At 39.1% G+C, this 19,548-nt stretch overlaps 1 protein-coding gene across 3 annotated transcripts in view; it reads left to right on the top strand.

Moving 5' to 3' along the window:
- The first annotated feature begins 1,280 nt into the window (after positions 1-1,280).
- Positions 1,281-19,548, top strand: part of Heatr6 (HEAT repeat containing 6) — a 34,149-nt gene continuing 15,881 nt past the window's right edge. For 2 of the 3 annotated variants that reach the window (XR_015443156.1, XM_087191465.1), the window contains exons 1-9: positions 1,281-1,520; positions 3,719-3,826; positions 8,613-8,753; positions 9,189-9,304; positions 10,182-10,296; positions 11,686-11,787; positions 12,836-12,973; positions 14,385-14,683; positions 15,577-15,754. Coding sequence is in view for 2 of the 3 variants with exons in the window: in XM_087191465.1 (XP_087047591.1) it covers positions 1,302-1,520; positions 3,719-3,826; positions 8,613-8,753; positions 9,189-9,304; positions 10,182-10,296; positions 11,686-11,787; positions 12,836-12,973; positions 14,385-14,683; positions 15,577-15,754 (1,416 nt within the window). In the remaining variant the exon portion in view is untranslated. The remainder of the gene's footprint in view (positions 1,521-3,718; positions 3,827-8,612; positions 8,754-9,188; positions 9,305-10,181; positions 10,297-11,685; positions 11,788-12,835; positions 12,974-14,384; positions 14,684-15,576; positions 15,755-19,548) is intronic. The other variant, XM_087191466.1, reaches the window with a different exon arrangement.

The raw sequence follows: 19,548 nt of genomic DNA, 5'->3' as shown, positions 1-19,548 counted from the left end.
CTTCCATCTCTGTTCTTTCCTGAATAAATTGCTCACGTATCAACCTCACTTGAGGCTCTACTTTCAGAGAACACCAACTAAAACATACAGTGACTAGGTTTTACCTTTTGATTTTCTTTGAGCAAATGAGTGAATATCACAACTACTCCTCCACACACATACTGCACATATATAACACATATCCCAAGAATAAGAATAATATATGCAAGCATAATGGTGTTAAATCTAAACAACAAAAATTCTCCACAAAGAAGTCCAAAGTCTTCAGAGAACTAGCTCTCCTAAAACATAATCCAATTTTCACTGCTGCACAGTGTTTTATTTTCAGGATAAAACACATATTGAAATAACCTCAAGGTTTCCCTACGAACTAGAAGTGGGAATTTTCTTTTTATCTGAAGAACTCAAAGGTCCTAGAGATGGTTTTCCCAGTCTGCCTTAATGTAAAGGTCTAGTCTTCATCTCTTGGGTAACTGATTAAGCGTTATAATGGCTCTTTTATTTTCCAGTTTCTTTTCATCTTTTTTTTTTTTTTTTTTTTTTGGTATCGGGGATCGAACTCGGGTCCTTGTGCTTGCAAGGCAGGTGGCAGAACCACTGAGCTAAATCCCCGGCCCAAAGCATTGTAGTTTTTTCATCTTTTTTTTTTCCAGCTTCTTGACAATGCTTCAGAAAATCTTGGGTGTCAAATTCCAACCAGCTCACTCTTAATGAAAGTTATAATTTACACGGTTCAGTTTGAACTCCAAAATTAACTTTTCTAGTAGGGAGAGGTGTTCTGTGATTCTCAGCATTCACACTGCAAAAAGGGGAGAAAAGGGAACAAAGAGCACTGCCAGCTGTCATGAAAACAATGGAAAGTTGCCTATATTCCATTGGCCAGATTGTAATCACAGAGTCAAGTACAGGGACTATTGGGTAATGTAGCCTTTGTTCTGTACCTATAGAACAATCAGGGGCTCTAGTACAAGTTAAGAAGAGATGTCTGATAATCAGCAATTTTGGCCATTGTCATCCACAGCAGGCCCTCTCCAACTCCAGCCCAAATCTGAAACTCCAGTGCGTAATTAACATAGTAATGCCAGCCCTGGCCAGGAACCCTCCACTCCACTTTTCAGTCAGCGGTCAGAGAGTTAGTGGGCTAAACCTTTCGCTGCTCCTTTGCAACACACTAGGCTGAGGACTACTAGTGGAAGAAATACTTTGCTTCCGGTTCTGTTCCAAAGAAGGTATTTGTGGGACTTGAGGGCGGAGTTGGGGGATGCCCCGGAAGTATTTCCTTGTGGTCTCACATCGGAAAAATGGCGGCGGTACGAGTTGGCGGCTCGCTGCAGTGCAGCCAGCTGCGGGAGGCGCCGCGGGAGTCGCCCCCTGAGCCCCGCAGTGGGTTCCACCGCTTGTCGGCCAGGCTCCGCGCCCTGCGCCTGGAGGACAGCAGCTCCGCCCGCACTGAGATCCACCTCCTCTTCGACCAGCTCATCTCCGAGAACTACCGCGAGGGCGGCGGCGTGGCCGCGGAGGTAGGCGCTGCGCCGGCGGCCCCGGCCCCACCCTGTAGGGAACCCAGCTGGTAGGGAGCCCTGCCAGTCTCTCTGGGATGTTCCCCTCCTATCCCGATGATGACTTAGTTCCAGGCTGACTGGTTCGCTCTGACCGTTGCACATTCTCTGCTTTCCTACATTTCAAAGATTGCAGTGCTTGGCAAACTCAGATCTTTCAAACCCCGACTTGATCACTTCCTCCAGCATCTCACCTGTCATTTCTGGTACCACCTTCCCATCCTCACGCTCCACTTCTTTTCTGTGCATCCAGCACTTTTATAGGTACAGTCTATCATTATTATTGCTTATGGAGTACTGCACTTTACCGTGAACGGCTCCAGCAACCTTAGAACGTGGATATTACTAAGTTGTTTTCGCTGATGAAAACACTGACCCTCACAAGATCCGGTGAGTGTCATATTGTTGGCAGGGAGCAGAGCTAGAATTGGAGTTTAAATCTGTCACAAAATCCCTGTATTTTTTGTGCTTCCACTGTAGCTCTTCCCTCCTGTTTCCTCTTTAGAAGTTCTTTTCATTGAGCAGTTTTATTCATACACGTTAGACCTTGGATACCACTTCCTGATTCCCTGAATTCTTAAGCCAGTCAATACCTGGGCCTTTCTGTTGCTCAGAGGCATTTCAGACTTGACAGTTCTTAATAATGAATACACTGTCTTCAGACACACCCATCGCCAATCCATCCTCCCCTCCAACACAGACATGTTCAGTCCACCAAGTCACACAGACACAAATCTTTGTTCTTTTCCTTGCCTTTATCCCAGAGGCTATCCAATCCAGATTCTTCAGAAGCTGTCTCACACGTTTTTCTCAGTCCACGTGGCCCTTATTCTCCTTGCCTTAAGCTACATGACTTGGGTGGACTATTTCACTGGTCTCCTCTAACAAATCTCCTTCCTCCAGTTCAGCTTTTCTCCAGACTATTCTTTGCTGTGCTGCCAGAGTGATCTTTTCTTTGTTGTTGTTGTTTTTTTAAAGCTGTCTATAAAAGTAAAAATCTGATCTGGGAAAATCTTTAATACATATTGGTAAATGTTGAAACAAGTTGCCAAATGAATTTTATGAATTTGTATGAATTTTATACAATATGAGACCAATATGGGGCTCAAGGAAGATGGGGGATTTTAAAATAATGTGTGTGTGTGTGTGTGTGTGTAATTTTTTTTAAATGAGATCCAGAAGAGTTCTCGACAACAGCAAAAAAATTGTCTGCTTCTCTAAGGAGCAGAGTGGGATTAAAGGAGATGAACTTTTGATTACTTGGTGTACTGTGATATTTTTGTAAATAAATTGCATTTTTCTAGTCTTCTTTCCTGTCTGTCCCCCTTTTGTGTCCTGTATGCAGTCATTTGGAACTTGCTGCTCTTCAAGCACCTGCTGGCGTTGCTCATCTCCGAATCTTTGCCCACTCCCTTTGCTTGCATTGTTTTTTGATGCCTTGTCTGGCGGAGCTCTATGTATTCTTGACATCATTCCAGATTCTGCTTAAAAATCTCCTTGTTACAAGCCTCCTTAATTATTCTTTTCCCACTGAGTTTTTACTTAATTCTTTCAGCACTTTATTTAGTTTAATTATACATGTCTATTTCTGACTCCTTCATTAGATTGTGAGCTCTTTGAGGTTCAGGAAGATGTTTCCTTCACCTTTAGAGCCCACAGTATGTGCTCAGCACCTTTCTGTCAGTAATCATCAATGGCTGAATGGTGTGATTTGCAAATGGGTTCTTCTCTTTTTTAAAAAAATTCTTATTTTCACATAAAATTCATGGAAGTGTCCTTTCTGATTTTCTCAGTTACTAGAATCAAGTTCACTTGTTTTTTGGTGTTTTTAATTTCAGCGTGTGCTTTTATATGCTGGAAGTTTTTCTTTGGTTATTTAATTATATTGTCTATAGATGACAGAAACTCTGAAGTCTTTAGCCTGACAAAAACCATACCAATTTTTTTCTTCTTTTTTAGCATATCCTATTTTTGTGCTATTATTTTATTTTCTCCCTCGAATTTCATTCGGATATCATCTTTCCCCATTCTTGTGTGAACCTGCACTTTTAATATTCCAATATTCCTCTTTTGCTGTGTTTTGGGTGTCTTCACTTGACTAGTAGGTGTATTACCTTTGCTTTGTCTTTTTAATTTTTATTTTTTTATGTTTTTGGTAGGATGTCAGTGCTCTTCTTGTCCAAGCTTGCCGACTGGTGCCTCCTAATCAGAATCATCTTGTCAGCAAAGTGTCTAAGCTGATCCACCATTTACTTAACAGATTACAGGTAATACATATAACTTTAGGATTCAGATCATGAACTTTGAGAATAAATACATGCCTTTAAACCGCATCTGTGGTAGATGTCATAAGCTGGTCTTTTGAGATGGTAGGAAAAGGTAACACCTTAACAAAAATGATATTAAATATAATTGACATTATTCTGGATAATTCTAGAAATTTGTCTATTAGAAGTGTTTCTTTCTGTTTGATTGAATAAACCAATGTTTATTCAGATTCCCTAGTCCTAGATTTTTTCACTGAAGCTAAAGTTGACCCAGATATATCTCAATAAGTTGAAATGATTCCCTACTTCTTTCCTACTAATATGTTTCCCCTTTTCTGAAGCTGTCATTTTTGTCATCTTCTTCTGATGTATGCAAACCTAAGAAGAAGGCTGAAGGGCAAGGGGACACTAGGGTAAAAAGACCCCAGTTATTTATATCAAGGTCTGTACTGCAGCTCTCTTTAGAAGGTTTTCCAACTTGCTGAATAAATCCACTCCCTTTAGGATTAAGACTGTTACACAGAATGTAAAGAGTACAAAATATATGAATTAGTATTATGTCAAGAGGATGCTTTGGGCTACAAGAAACAAAAAAGCCAACCCAAAATACCTAAACAATAAAGAGGAAAAGGAATTATGCCATGTCACAAGTCCCAAGGCAGGCAGCTCTAGAGTCCCTTTATAATAACAGGCTTACTGGCATCTTTCCATTCTGCCATCCTCAGTGTGGGGGGCTGTCCTTAGGTAACCTCTCACACAGTCATAAAATGACTGTATAATTCTAGGGATTCCCATGCAGAATAACTAACATTCAATAGAAGCCAAAGAACAGGTTGATTTTGTCTCTTGTATTTAAGAATGAGCAAACTTGACCCGTAAGTTCTCCAGCAAGCTCTCCTGATATCTCATTGGAGTGCTAACTCATATAAACAGCTCTCTAAAACAGTCTCTGAACAAGTCAATGATCTTACCATGAATGACTTAAAACAGTAGTTTGGTTTGGCTTCAGTGTTGGGAATTGAATCCATGGCCTCATGCATGCTAAGTAGGTGCTGTACTGCTAAGTTCCCCCCACCCCCTTAAAACCAGTGGTTTCAGGGCCTGGAATTTAGCTCAGTGGCGCTGTGCCTGCCTCACAAGCACAAGGACCTGAGTTCGATCCCAGGTACCAGGAAAAAACAACAAACCAGTGGTTTCAACCTTGACTGCACATTAAAATCACCTGGAGTGCCTGAGCTCCCTGAATGATTATAATGTGCACCCAAAATGAGCTTACTGTAGGGTTTCTCACCCTCTGTACTCCTGATATATTAGATTGGATACTTTGTTTGTGTCTTGGTTATTTTTTTGTTGTTGTTGCTGCTGAGACAAAATACTGACACTCAGAGTTAAAGGAGGAAAAGTTTATTTGGCTTCTAGTGTGTAGTTTTAGTCTATAGTTGGTTGGCTCTAAGGCAGAGTGGCACATGGCAGAGGATCGTCGCAGAGAAGAAACAGTTCTTGGCACCCACCCACAAGGTAGCAAAAGCAACAAGGGACGACCACAGGTTTTTTTGTCTCTTATCTTGCCTCGGCTATGTAGGGTGAGTAGCATTTATACCCTTCATCTTAAGCTCAATATTAAGCCCTTGAGCTTAACATTGTATTTGAATTAATTTTAGCATCTCACACTGTAGATTTAGCCACCTCTCAAAAAGCCCCATCTATGACCGCATGAGGCTTTGGGGGGATAGCTAGACACAGCCATAACATTCTGCCCCTGGCCCCCCAAAGACTCATGCGTATCTCTTTATGAAAAAAATCATTTAGTATATTTTTAAGAGTTGCCAAAGTCTTAATACTTTTAGCATTGTTGAAAAGTCTTAAGTCTAAAGTCTCTTCTGAGATTTAAAGCAAATTTTTAGCTGCAAGCCTCTGTATAAGTGTTTAACATTTAATGGCACAAGATAAGACATTTTTTTGTTTGTTTGTTTTGTTTGGGTTTTGGGTTTTTTTTGGTACCAGGGATGGAACTCAGGACCTTGTGCTTGCGAGGCAGGCAGTGGAACCACTGTGCTAAATCTCTGTCCCCAAGTTAGACATTTTTATTTTATTTTAAAGTTGCAAGTAACTGTTGTGGGTTTTTTTTGGTACCAGGGATAGAACTCAGGACCTTGTACTTTCGAGGCAGGAGGCAGCATCACTGAGCTAAATCCTCAGCCCTTTATTTTAAAGTTATAAACAGGTGAATATAAAGGAATGAGACCAAAACAAGTCTAAAATCTAACAGGGAAAACATTAAATCTCACCATTTTACTTCTAGCATCTCTCACAATCTGTGGCAAGTTGTGAACTCTGAAGGACTTGGGTGACCCTGCCGCTGTGGCACTGCCGGTGGTTGTAGCTCTTGTGGCTTCTCTCTGGGGCTGGCTCTGCTCCCTCCTTGCAGTTTTTCTCAGACGATCTACCCTCTTGGCTTTTCTAAATTTTTGGAGTGTCTGTTGTATTTTTGGCTCATACAGCTTCACGCGCTGCCCTCTCAGGAGCACGCTGCCTGGCCTCCCAGGCCTTCCTCTGAAATCTGAGTGGAAGCCTTCTTGACCCCACAACTCTTGCATTCCCCACGTATCCAAAACCAGTGCCACGTGGATGATGTCAAGGTCTGCTGCCAGCTGGAGCAGTAGCCAGCCTTCTTTTCCTCCTGGTTGTAGGACTTAAGTGTCTATGAACCAAATCTTGAGGAACAACTTTTTTAGACCACTGCCATTCTGGAACATGATGCTCCAAGGCTCTTTTTTTGAAGCAAAGTCTTTTACTTTTGTAATTTTGAGGTGGCAAAGGATGGAATCTCGCTGGTTTTTGTGATGCCCTCAAGTCATCTTTTTTTATTTGCTTGTTTTTTTCCAGCACTTAAGATCTCTTCTGCTCTGTCTCTGCAGTCTATGGCTTTGTTGGAGCTTCCTTTCTGGCCAAACTCACAACATTTTGCGTTATTTTGTTGGGTTTTTTGGTCTTGATTTTCAACATAAGTCTGGCTACAAGCCCCCAGCAGTAGGCATCGCACCGCCTCAACATGAGACTGCCTTGAAATGTCTTCTGCCAGATTAATTAGTCTGCTGCCCTTACTTAACCTTAGTCTCAGGCAAAGTCTCTGGACAGGAGCAGAATGCAGACAAACTTTTTGCCAAGCCATAACACACATCATCTGCTGTGTAACAATCAATGCAGTCTTTTTTCCCAGCAGAAACCTCCTGAGCCTTGTCTTTACCAGCATCGTTTTTATCAGCCTTTTGCTCTTCTGAGCTCTGACCAGAATCTCTCATCAAGTACCACCTAAAGCGTTTTAGCTCTACTTTTTTAGCCCTTTGAACCTTTCCAAACTCTTCCCACAAGCCATTCTCAAAGGCTCCTGAGCCACATGATCAAGTATAGTCACAGCAATGACTCACCCCCCTTTCCGATACCAAATTTCGTCTTAGTTATTTTTCTTATCGCTGAGACAAAATATCCAACGCCAAAAGTTAAAGGACAAGTTTATTGGCTGATAGTTTGTAGAGGTTTTAGTCTATAGTTGGCTGGCTATAAGGCAGAGTGGCACAAGGCAGAGGGGCGTCACAGAGGAGAACAATCCATGCCACCCATAAGATAGCAAAAGCGGCACAGGATGGCCACAGCTCTTTTTGCTCCTTTTATCTTATCCAGGCTATTTAGGGCGGGTAGCACTCACACCCTTAATCGTAGTGCCCTTGAGCCTACCATTGTATCATGAATCAATTTTAGGTCACACACTCTAGATTTAGCCAGCTCTGAAAAAGCCCCACCTGTGACCACATGAGGCTTAAACTTGAGCCATAACAGTTTGCTATAATGTCCTGTGCATTATAATATGTTTAGCAAGATCGTTAGTGTCCACCCACTTGACACTAATTGCAAATAATCAAAAATGTCTACAGCTATTGTCAAATGTTCCCTGGGGGTCAAGATTGGCCCTGGTTGAGAACCACTGTCAGTAAATAGGATTTCCCTGTGGATCTCATGTAGGAGAGGTGGGCATCCAAATGAAATTAGAGCTCTCCCCTCAGAGAAGATGGATGCTGATAGTTAACCGACAGTGTCTGCTACATGAGATAGAGTTATTTTCAACTTTGGAATGTTTCAAACTGATGTGAGATAGCTTCTGAATATTTGCTATTCTCAGGTGTGTCATTTTTTTAACAGTGGCCGTGGGAAAACTTTCTGATCATCCATGGCACCTTCAACCCACAGGCAACTTTCTAGCATTTGATGAAGGTTTGTCTCAAGTGAGACAAATTGATACTTAGATTAGCCTAATTTATCCCCAAAAGATTGTGAACTCCATTGGGACAGGGACATACCACTTCTTCTTGTATTCCTGCCATCAAGCAAGAGACATAGTAGCTATTCAGCAAATATGTTTAGTCACTATGTATTTTTTGAGTGATTATATAAGACAGTTTAATTGAACTAAAGTATTTCAGTGGATTGAGTCTTATATCAATGTATTCACAGCTGCCAATGTCTGTTTAGTTCAGGGACAAGTTACAATGCCTTCTCCAGGTTCTGCTTTGAGTAGAGAGACTAAAGGGACTAAAATGACTGAGACGTTGGACAGGGGGAGGGCCTCTGTCTTGATCAAATTATCAAACCTTTAGAACCTCTTTTTGACACATGCAAGAAAAGATGGATATGCAGTCTCACACAGCTTGATTCAAGGGAGCGTACATAGCTGTAAAAGGATGAAAATAGTTTTAAAGTTAGAGCATCTGTATTTTTCTTCTGTCAATAGGTAATTGTTGATGAACAGAACCTGGATTTCTTGTTGGCGTATACCATTTCAGCTATTCGGCAGTGTAGCTCCTGGACACACATGGAAATTCTCCAAGCCCTGGCAGCTCTGGTTTACTACAATGGCTCAAAATGTCAAAAGGTAGTTTAAACCGCACTCTGCCTTTCCTTTGAAAGGCAAGCACAGATTCTGGAGTCAAGAGACCTGTGTTCAGGAATCTGTCTTGCTACTAATTGGATGTATAAGCTTGAGCTGTCCTCAGAATTCGTCAGAGACATGTTTCCTCATGTGTAAAATAGGTGTTCTGAAGTTATAGTGAGACAATACCTGTAAAGTGCTTGCCACTCCATTAACTATTACTGTTGTTGTTGTTGTTATTTATCATCCATGCAGCCAAGACTAAAGAGCTTCTGCAACTACCCAGTAATGGTCCTTATTGCTATTTTTTAGTGTATCTTTGCATACCCATCTGAGAGATTCACCTCACAGCTAGTTCCTTTAGTTAAAAAAAAAAAAACAACAAAACTTTTTCTAGAAGCTTCTCTTAGACCAACATTGACTGTTATTTTGTTTTAGTATCTCCCAGACTTGTTAGGCAAGACTGGCCTCTTGATGAAGATGAGTGACTTGGCTCAGTCTGACCCTGAAGTCAGGAGAGCTGCAGTGCATTGTATGGCAAACTTATGTCTCAGGTATGTGGGTCCGGTGTGGTTTCCCAGTAGTAATAAGATGAAACCTCTCCCCGTCCCTTTGTAGACTGTTCCATCTATCTGAAACCAGAGCTAACTTCAAAACGAATAACGCATGTTCTATTTCTCATGTCATTTAATAAGGTTATCTTATATTATTTGTTTTTTTTGGGGTTTTTTTGGTACCGGGGATCAAACTCGGGTCCTTCCGCTTGCAAGGCAGGCGGCGGAACCACTGAGCTAAATCCCCGGCCCAATATATTATTTGTTTTAAAGAAAGCTTGTAAAGGAATGAAGAAAAAAATATATGCTAAAAGTGATATATGTGCACTATATGTCAAGTTTTTGGTTTTCTATAAATCCTAGCCATATTAGGTCTTCTACAAGGATATATTCATGTGAATTTAAGCTCTGGTGTGGTTTATCTGTCAAGGCTGTTTTCTTCTCTTTTAAGAAAATGGAACCAATCCGTAATATGTAATAGGTTGTGAGCAGCACGGACCTGAACTTGTCTACATAGCTTAGTACTGTCCAGTAGCTAAGAAGGCAGGTTCAATCATACCATTCTAACTCAGCAGGACCTATTTATATCTTTCCCTTGTAGAACTGGAAAGCAGAACTATAAAAGATTTTTCTTTGTGCATTCTTCTTCCACTACAGACTTCTGTAACTTTCTCCTGTGGAAACTACTCTTCCTTCTTCATATTTATTCAAGCTTATACCTGTCCCATAGCAATAACTCATTAGTCAAAGTACAGTTGCATTCAAGGGTATATTCTAACTCCATCAGTCTGTGTTACTACTGTGTTTACTTCTTATTCTTTTGCAAGTACCAGTTCAGAGGAGACTTTTGAGGTTTTTTTCTCTGTTTGTGTTCTAGTGTGCCAGGACAGCCCTACTTGGAGGAGCCCTATCAAAATATTTGCTTCAACGCTTTCTTGACCATTTTACAGTCTTCAAAATCATCTGATACGGATGATATAATATTTTGTATGGTAGGTAGGACTATCGCTTATCTTCTGATTGTTGCAGATGTGTCTTGAAGCAGGAGTACAGCAGAAGTTTATTACCAAAGAGTTTAATTTTGCTGCTATGTTAGTTTTGTTTAAAGATATTTGCATATATGTAGAATGTTTATAAGTCAGGAATATTGAATTTTTAGGTTTAAATGACAAGAAACTGGTATTTTTTGTTTTGTTTTTCTTTGGGATTGTTTGCCATTCTGGGTTTTAAAAGAAAACTATTCTTTTTCCTCTTGAGTATAAAAGCAATAAGATTTCCAGCTAGTAACTGACTTTAAGATGAACAGGAAGAAAGCAGATTTCAACAATATCTGTAGCTTTATTTATTTTTTTAAAAAAATCTGGCATGTATATGACAGTTTATTAACATGTTTTAAATTCAGAGTGACGGATTTCAAACATTGTAGATGCAAGGTAGTGAAATTGCCTCAGTCCCCTGCTCAGATACAACCACTTGTGACAATTCTTTGCATGGGTCCTCAGATTTTTTTCCATATACAAATGGGCACATTTATCATTTTTAAGTGGAATCATATTTAATATGCTTTTCTATAACTTTCTAGATTTTTAAATCCTAATGTCTCTTGGGCAGCTTTTTAATACCTGTTTGTATACCTCATATTTTTTAACTGCTGTAGCCAAGAGACCTTGTGCAAGTTATTTAACTTTTTGGAGCCTCCATGTTCCTCTTGGAAATGGGATATAACTGCATTGTATTGGTAGTTTCGCAGTTAGCTGAGGGTTTCTTATGTCATCACTGTATTATTGATTATAATTGATGAAAATTGACTTTTTTTCATTTTTCCACATTTCAAACAAGGCTACAGTTCACATTCTCCCCTGTGGGAGAATGACAGGGACCTATAAATGAGATTACTAAGCTAAGAAATCAATCTTGATCAGAATTGCCCACTAGAAATTATGTTTCTGTCATGTTCCCACAGCAATGGCTTTGCCGAATTACAGCTTTCCCACTTCTGATCTCTGCTGCCACTTCTTCATTCCTTCTCACGTTCTTCCCACACTCTCTGTCTCTCTCTCTCTTTGTCTCTCTGTCTCTGTCTCTCTCTCTCTCTCTCTCTCTCTCTCTCTCCCTGCTCACCATTTGCACATACTGGTTTATAAGAAAGTATAATAAGGCCATTCAATAAGGATACTCTTTTCTTTAGAAAAATAATTCAGTGGTTTATCAGGTCTATTCTCTGGATCTTTGTTCCTGCTTTGTCTCACAATCATGTTTCTAAAGTGTTTTTCATCATCTAGAGATTTTTTGCTCTTCTATCCTAAGTGGTGCCAAAAATTAGATTTCTTAATAACCAAATTTTATTCTGCTTTCTAACTTTAGATTCTTTTTCCCACTAGTTGTTACAGAATGCATTAAAGGGCATACAATCACTTCTCAATGGTGGGAAGATGAAACTGACACAGACTGATGAACTTGGAGCTCTTCTAGCTGTTCTAAAGGTAAGGCAAGCCTGATCAGTAATTCTCCTGTTTAAATTCCAGACATGAAACCAGTTTACATAATTGCTCTGAGGCTAACTTTAATGTAAAAGTTCATATATATATGTGTGTGTGTGTGTGTGTGTGTATATATATATATATATTTTTTTTTTTTTTTAAGAAAACAGAATAAGATGTCCATATTCAGGCATAGTTCAAAACAGAAAACAACTTTGATTAAATAAATATGTCAAAATTTTGGGGGCTGGGGATTTAGCTCGGTTCTGCTGCCTGCCTTGCAAACACAAGGTCCCGAGTTGAATCCCTGGTACCAAAAAAAAAAAAAAATTTTGAAATTACAGTATCTTTGAATCTTAGGAGGGAATAGGTTGTGAGACAGGATTTGTAAGTAATTTAATTATAGATGATCTTGAACTTGCTCTTACCTGTTTATTTTTGAAAGAAGAGGCAGGGCTTCTCTTTGGCAAGCTGCTCCCCATTATAGGCAGCCTAGTGAAGATGCTTGTCATTAGGCTACTGTCTCTAGCTTCTGAGCCAGCCAGGCAGTGGGAAAGTCAGATTGCCTCTCTGGGACTCAGCTCTCTTCAGTTCAGCTAGGAAGGAGGAAGAAGCATTTGACTGGCCTCAAGTCAATGCCATGTTTGAGAGTCTAGCTTTGTCCTGACTAAAATTTGAATTTTTTCCTATACCATTCTGTTAATCATTAATAAAATAGAGACAGATAGCTAAATGTGGAGATAGAAAACAAAATAAAAGTGATGTATTAGTTTTTAAATTATAGGTAGATAAAATAGTTGCATTAAAATGATTGGCTAAGTTAAATAAACAAAATCAGACCTATTGTGATGTGGCTAAAGCAGAACCAGCTGGAAGCTAAATGAGATTAAGCTCTTCTTTAAGCCCTCAGCCTTCAAGCCATCTATTTTCTGTCCCATTTTTATTCCTCAGTAGTCTTTTAAACATTCATCTGTTTGTGTTCTGATCCAGATTATGGTAAATAATTCTGTGACTTATGTTTGGTATATGTTTCCTTATTCATCATTATTAGAAAACCATGTTTCATGGACTCCCTGGACTAAACATAGAGATGCCCACGGTGCTCTACCCAACTCCACTTCCTCAGTATGATGGCCGACCACCTGTCAAACTGCAGCAGTCAGAATCCAGTGCTCCTCGACCAGCTGTGGTACATTTATGTCTGCTTAGATTTAAGTTGTGGATTGTTTTGAGTAACTTGCTATGCATGTTTTCTATAGGGGCATCATTACAGCTCCAAAAGCTCACCTTGAATTTGGTATCAATTAGGACATTTAATGTAGTAAATTTAAATTTACCGAGATTGTTGAAGATGCCAGTTAAAGCATCTTGTGCTTCCAAGAGGTCTAGGCAGTGTAACAGCCACAAAAATGAGCATTTGCTGTATCTCCAAAGTCAAGCACCCTCATCCCCAAAAGGTTAAGAGCAAGGATTGGCTCACCCTTTCTATAAAGGGATGGCTGGTAAATACCTTTGGTCTTTGTCACAACTACCAACTCTGTCATCAGAGTACAAAAGCAGCCATAGAGTCACTGTGGAAATGCATGGGCCTGGCGATCTAGTAAAACTTTATTTACAGAAACAGGCTATGGGCTGGGCTGGATTTGGCCTTAGAGTCATCTTTACATTCACCAGATTTCCCAGCCTTTCAGATAGCTGCCATCTGCCTCATGTTTCGATTAGAGAATCTGGAACATACAGATGTGTTCATATAGATGTATAAATTTCATATTCAGAAATCTAATACCCAATTAAAAATGCTTAAAATTAAAAATTCTTTCAGTCCTAGCAGAATGATGTGATCAGATTTGCACCTTTGAAAAGCTACAATGGTAGCAAGTACTATAAGAAAGAATGAGTCTGATCCTTAGAAAGTAGTCCAAGAGAGAAGAGATGAGAATCTTCTCCCTCAAGGTGAGGGACTTTGAGCATGTGGAGGAAGGCACAGATTTCAGAGATACTTGCAAATCAGAATGAAGTAGGGAAAACAAAGAAACTGGCTTTTACTTAATATCTATTCTGATGTCACCTCAGGGCCCCAGGATGTATGTTATCTGAAATGGATTATGGTCCCATATGCATGCACTGGAGTGGTATTGCTGTGTATCTTAGTTGGGAAAAGTGAGAAAATAGACACTCAAGTTATTTCCCATAGGGTTTGAGTCTCTGTGGAATCCCAGTTGAGAAGCTGAATGCTTTCACTACATCTATGCAAGGTAGGTGGTATTAGCTTCGTGCTTAGCTGAGGAAGGTCAAGCTCAGAGAGGCTACATGATTTGCCCAGAAGTAGAGTTTAAATCTGGGCCACTTGTTTTGCTCTGTCTGATGGCTTCATGGCTTATTTCTTCCAGTCTAAAATGGTGCATGTAAACACTTAGCATTCCGCCTGATAGAAAAAATATTGAGTAAATGTCACTTTTTTCTCCTTTCTTTACATTACATGTTGGGAACATACTTACCTTCAAATAGGTGTAGTACCAATGATTCAGTTAAAAACTATTTTGAAATAGCTATCAGTATCTATCATATATATATATGTCTTTCTTTGCTCCTAAAATCAGAATAAAAAGAAAAAATCCAAGGTAAAACCAAAGAAAATCCAGCCAGGAGAGGAGGAGGAAGAAGAATCGGGTGGTGAAGCCGAAGCAGCTGCAGGCTCTGGCACGGGCAGCATGAAGATGTGTGAAGGAAACAGCCGGGGTCCCTTCTCTGCGGGACTCCAGAGTTTGCCTGGAAGTGAGAGTAGAGCTTCGGGAAAAGTGCAAGTCTCCTCCCCCTTCAGGTCTTCCAGTTGGAAAAGAGTCAGCAGTAGTGAATCAGACTATTCTGATGCAGAAGGAACCATGCAGGGTAAAGTGAGGTAGTAGGATTTTGTTATCTTTTTATATTTTGTATTTTAAGTTGCTCATAAGTTTATCTTTGCTTAAAAACATGACTGCTGCATGTAATTGAACTTGAAGATTCTCGTTTTTATGAGGTTTTGTATTACTCTGAATGTGCCTTGCTCCTTTGATCTGCCTTTGTCCACACTACTGCTGTCCCTAGAATAATATTCCCATCACCTTTTTTTTTTTACATTTTTGTCTTGGTAACCTCTATTCATCTTTTTTTTTTTTGGGTACCGGGGATCGAACTCGGGTCCTTGCGCTTGCGCAGCAGGCGGCAAAACCACTGAGCTAAATCCCCAGCCCAGCCTCTATTCATCTTTAATAAGAGCTAAGAAATCATATTATTCTCTGGAAAACTTTTTCCATTCTCCCCCTCCCAGTTCTGGTTAGGTACCCCTTCTGTGTGACCCTCTGACCTCCCTCTGCCCTAGTTATCTATTTGTCTTGTCACTGCCACTAACAAGCTTGTCAAGGGCAGAGGCTTTGTTTATGCCTCTGCCTCAGCGTAATAACCTGGCACAGGCATATAAGATCACTGGGTTATTTGTTGAATGGATGGATAGGTACTCTGCATTGTTTAATATCTAACACTAGTTCCCTAACATCAAAATATTACCCTCTTATTCTCTCTCTAGTTGTGTTTTTGGTCAGCCTTAATACCTTGCTATATTAAGCAAATTGCCTTAAGAAGTTTTGATCACATTTTTAAAAAAATTTTAATACCATGTTAACATCTTTAGGGATTATTCAGAATGCTGAATTTCTCAATGTATCATTTGAATTTGCTGGAATGAATAGCATTTCATGTTTGCATTTCTTAAAAACTTCCCCCAAACTTATTTTCTTCTTATTTTGTATATGAAAGGTCATACCAAGCCAAAGTTCGCCAGGGAGCATTAGCTTGTTTTCTTTCTACAATAAAGTCAATAGAAAAAAAAGTTCTTTATGGATACTGGTCAGCCTTTGTTCCTGACACACCAGAGCTTGGAAGCCCACAGTCTCTGTCCTTAATTACGCTTACCTTAAAAGATCCTTCTCCAAAGGTAAGAGCATTTGCATTGTAAGCTTTGGTAGGAAGAGAAAGTTTCCATGTCTCTCTTTCTTTTCTCTGCCCTATCCGATTTTATCTGAACTCTATTCTTATTAATACTGACTCAAGTCCTGACTTACTGGAGAGGAGGAGGAGGAAATGGACTTCTGTGCCTAGGACAGTGAGGGAGATTCTATAGAGGTTGCTTCTGGCCTAGGCCGTGCGTGAAGCACACAGACTTACAACTTCGGTGTCTCCTTTGAGCTCCACTGAAGCTGCTGTCCTTCCTTTCCCATGAAAATATTGATTGCTGTTGTATTTATAATAGAAAAAAAAATCACAAATGGTTTTTAAAACTCTGTGGAATATTATGGTGCATAATAGACATAAAGGAGGTATACGGCTTAGAAAAATTCTCATAATGTTTTGTTAAAGCACAAGATATAAAGAGTATGTACAATAGTATCTCAATGGTGGTTTTTCTTTTAATTTTTCTGTATTTTTTTCATATTATGTATAATGAACATTTACATATTTTAATGAGAAAAACTAATTTTTTAAAAAAAAGAAGAAATGGTTTGGCAGCCACAGATATCTACAGCAAGATATCCTATGGCTGATGCAATGTCTACCTTGGCCTAGATAAGTTCGTTCCTCCCTAGAAGTTAACCTCTTAACCAAGTAAGGAAAACGTCCTGCTCTTGGGTTCTCCTTACAATAATGGACATTAAAAAGTCATGCTGAGGGCTGGGATTTAGCTCAGTGGTTCCAGCGCCTGCCTCGCAAGTGCAATGTCCTGAGTTTGATCCACGGTACCAAAAAAAAAAGTCATGTGAATAGCATCTGAGTATCCTCAGGTAACCCAGCTACCCACTGAAAATAAACAGTTTTCATAAGATTTTCCATTAAACGTGAGAGGGGAGGTAGTAATCCACAATACATTGAAATACCCCGTATCATCTTCTTGAATAGATAAGAAAACTTCTAGATGCCACTTCAAAAGCTTAATGTAGCCTTAATTATTCACAAAGTAATTCTTGTGGTGTATTTCAAATACCTAGTATCCCAAGCAGTTAAACCAGCAGAAATTTTGCAACTCAGCTATATCTATAGTGAATAAGGACCTGGGAGAAAAATGGAAAATGAATGGCAGCAAATACATTAGTAATGAAGCCATTCTAGTAATTGGAGGAAAACTATGAAGATTTTTAAATGCATACTCCCCAGCCAGGGGGGAGCTGGCAGAAGTGCCCAAGGAAATGGTGCTGTGAGGCAAGCAACAGCACAAGTGAATCACCCTGCCACAGCTGCCCAGCTAAGAGGAGGCGGGGAACATGTGAGCTTGGGATGCTAACACAGAGGTCATGGGGTCATATCTGGTGAGGGTGAACTGAAATAATTTTCATGGTAGTTATATCTTTTAAAAGCTTACATTTGATTTTAAATGCCATGAGAAATTCTACATATTGAATATTGGTCTTTTCTATCTCCTTAATTTGGGTACCTTTTAGATACCTTGCTATTTAAGTTGAGTGAATGCAAGAAATATGGTTTGAGGGAGAAGGTATAGTTCTTCCTCCTGCAGGTGTCCTAAAATCAATGCAAAAGCCCCATAAAAAGTCCTGGAGAAATAGAAAAATAAGTCATTCTTCTTAAAGAGAACAACAAAAAAAAGATGAAAGAAATGATTAAAATTAGTTCAATCTAAGAACAAGTGAAATAATTGAACTCAAGAGATTTTTATCAAATATTAGCTTGAAAGGGTATAAATAAATATGATAATTATTGACTGTGAAGCCTGAGCCATACTTTTGCAAACTTCCACCATGTAATTAATTACGCACCAAGACACATTCTAGAAGAAGGTGCTGCAGCAGATGACGTCAGTGAGAGAGGTTCTCATAATGACTTCTGCAAAATTACATGAAGAAATTAAAACAGCTCCTCTAAAACTTTTTCTTCCAGTGAGAAACAGAAGAAAAAGTGAGTTGCTTCTTCGAGTCAGAACACTAGGAATAAAAGTTACTTTCAGGAACCTTGAACATGAAATACTGGTAGTTACTAGAAAGGAGAACAGAAATTTCTTTTAGGATTTGGTAGTGTGGTGGTACTTGGAAAATCAACTTTCCATGTTGGAAATGTGCTTCAGAAAGCACATCTTATATGTTTCCAGGAGAAACAGAGGAAACTAATATACATAACATGACTAATATAAGAATTTCTTCTGTATGATTTTCTCAGGCATTATGTAGATATATCACCAAGATTTTGGCCTAAGGAACAAACAAAGGGCAGACCTTTCTCTGCAGACCTTTCTCTGGATACCTTGAGAATCCTAATTTTCAATTACAGGATGATCTTCTATTTCTCTTTTAGATAACTTAAAGGTAAAAAAAATCAAAATATAGATGCTAACATAACTAGAAAAGAAAATAAAGCGTAAATTTTTTAACTGTTACAAAATGGTAGGTAACCAAGCTTTCCTTTATATGGTCATTCAGGAACAGATAAATTTTACTTGGATGTCTCCAAATCTAGAGCTCTGGCACAGTGTTAACATGCCTTCCCTTAAAAGACAACAACTTTGGGAGCCAAAGAAATTAACCTTGAAACATGTGAATAATAATTAGTACTGTACTTGGAACTGAAAGTGTAGTCAGCGGTAGAGCTCCTGCCTAGCACATATGAGGTCATACAATCCTCAGTACCAAAGTAACAAATACATGCATACGTACAGTACTTGGACAGAGTCAAAGAAGATAACAGCCTGTTTTCCTGCATGGACACCTCAGTAGTACTTAATCCGAGCTGGAACTTCTTTATCACCCCCCCCTTGATGGGTATCCTGTGACCATACATTCATAAAAATAGGGGAAAACATTACGATTGACTGGGCTACCTCAGCAAACATTTCTGCTACATTCATAAGTAAAAGAGAGAGGGAAAAAAAGACTTTTGTTTTATTAGTTTGAGACAAGCCTTCATATCGAAGGAGGTGAAACTACATACTGGTAACACTGAGCACACTGATGTTTATGAGCTTGAAACATCTTTCATCCATCATTGTAAATATTCAGACAATAAAACTTACTCAACAAAATGAGCTGTCTGGGGAGTTGGACCTATTATGATTTGCTAGCGCATTAGCAGTTTCTGCTGAAAGTGCTGATTAGAACTGGTAAACAGGATATTAAATATTGATGTAAGAATAAATGAAGCAGAACTTGAGCAAGATTCAGTATCATAAGTAACAATTTTATAATAAAGACATTAAGAGTTGAAAGGAAATTAACCGAGAACTATGAAAAGTATAACTTGTAGGATCAAATTTCTATGTAGATTTTATACCTCATGGGAAAAAAATAACCAATTTCAGTGTCATTTCTTTTGTTTTCATCTGTGATCCTCATGAATGTTTTCTTCCTTAGGGCACCAAAGTTAATCAAACTAACTTTTTTCTCCTTTTTGAACATGAGTTCATTTCTTTCTACAACCTGATCTTTAATTTTATTTGGTTTGTGAGCTGTTGGAGCTTTTAATTGCCTTCTAGAGAAATGAAAGTTTAGCATAACATCTGTCTCTTTTAGTTCAAACCAACCATCCAATCAGCAGTTGGCAAACTGGTGTGTAGAACAAATGTAGCCCACCCTCTGCTTTTGTTTGACTTGTGAGCAAAGGATGGTTTTTACCTTTTAAATAGTTTTGTAATTATCAAAAGAATAAATTTCACGGTATGTGAAAATTATGTGAAATTCAGATTTCGTTATTCATACGTAAAGTTTTATTAGAACTCAGCCATGTTTATTC

Source organism: Heterocephalus glaber, unplaced genomic scaffold, assembly GCF_053883595.1.
Source record: "Heterocephalus glaber isolate CG9 unplaced genomic scaffold, H.glaber_assembly_v1.0 deba00001564, whole genome shotgun sequence".
In the NCBI taxonomy this organism is placed as follows: Eukaryota; Metazoa; Chordata; class Mammalia; order Rodentia; family Bathyergidae; genus Heterocephalus; species Heterocephalus glaber.
The sequence above is the reverse complement of the archived record's forward strand: the minus strand, read 5'-3'. Positions and strand labels throughout refer to the sequence as shown.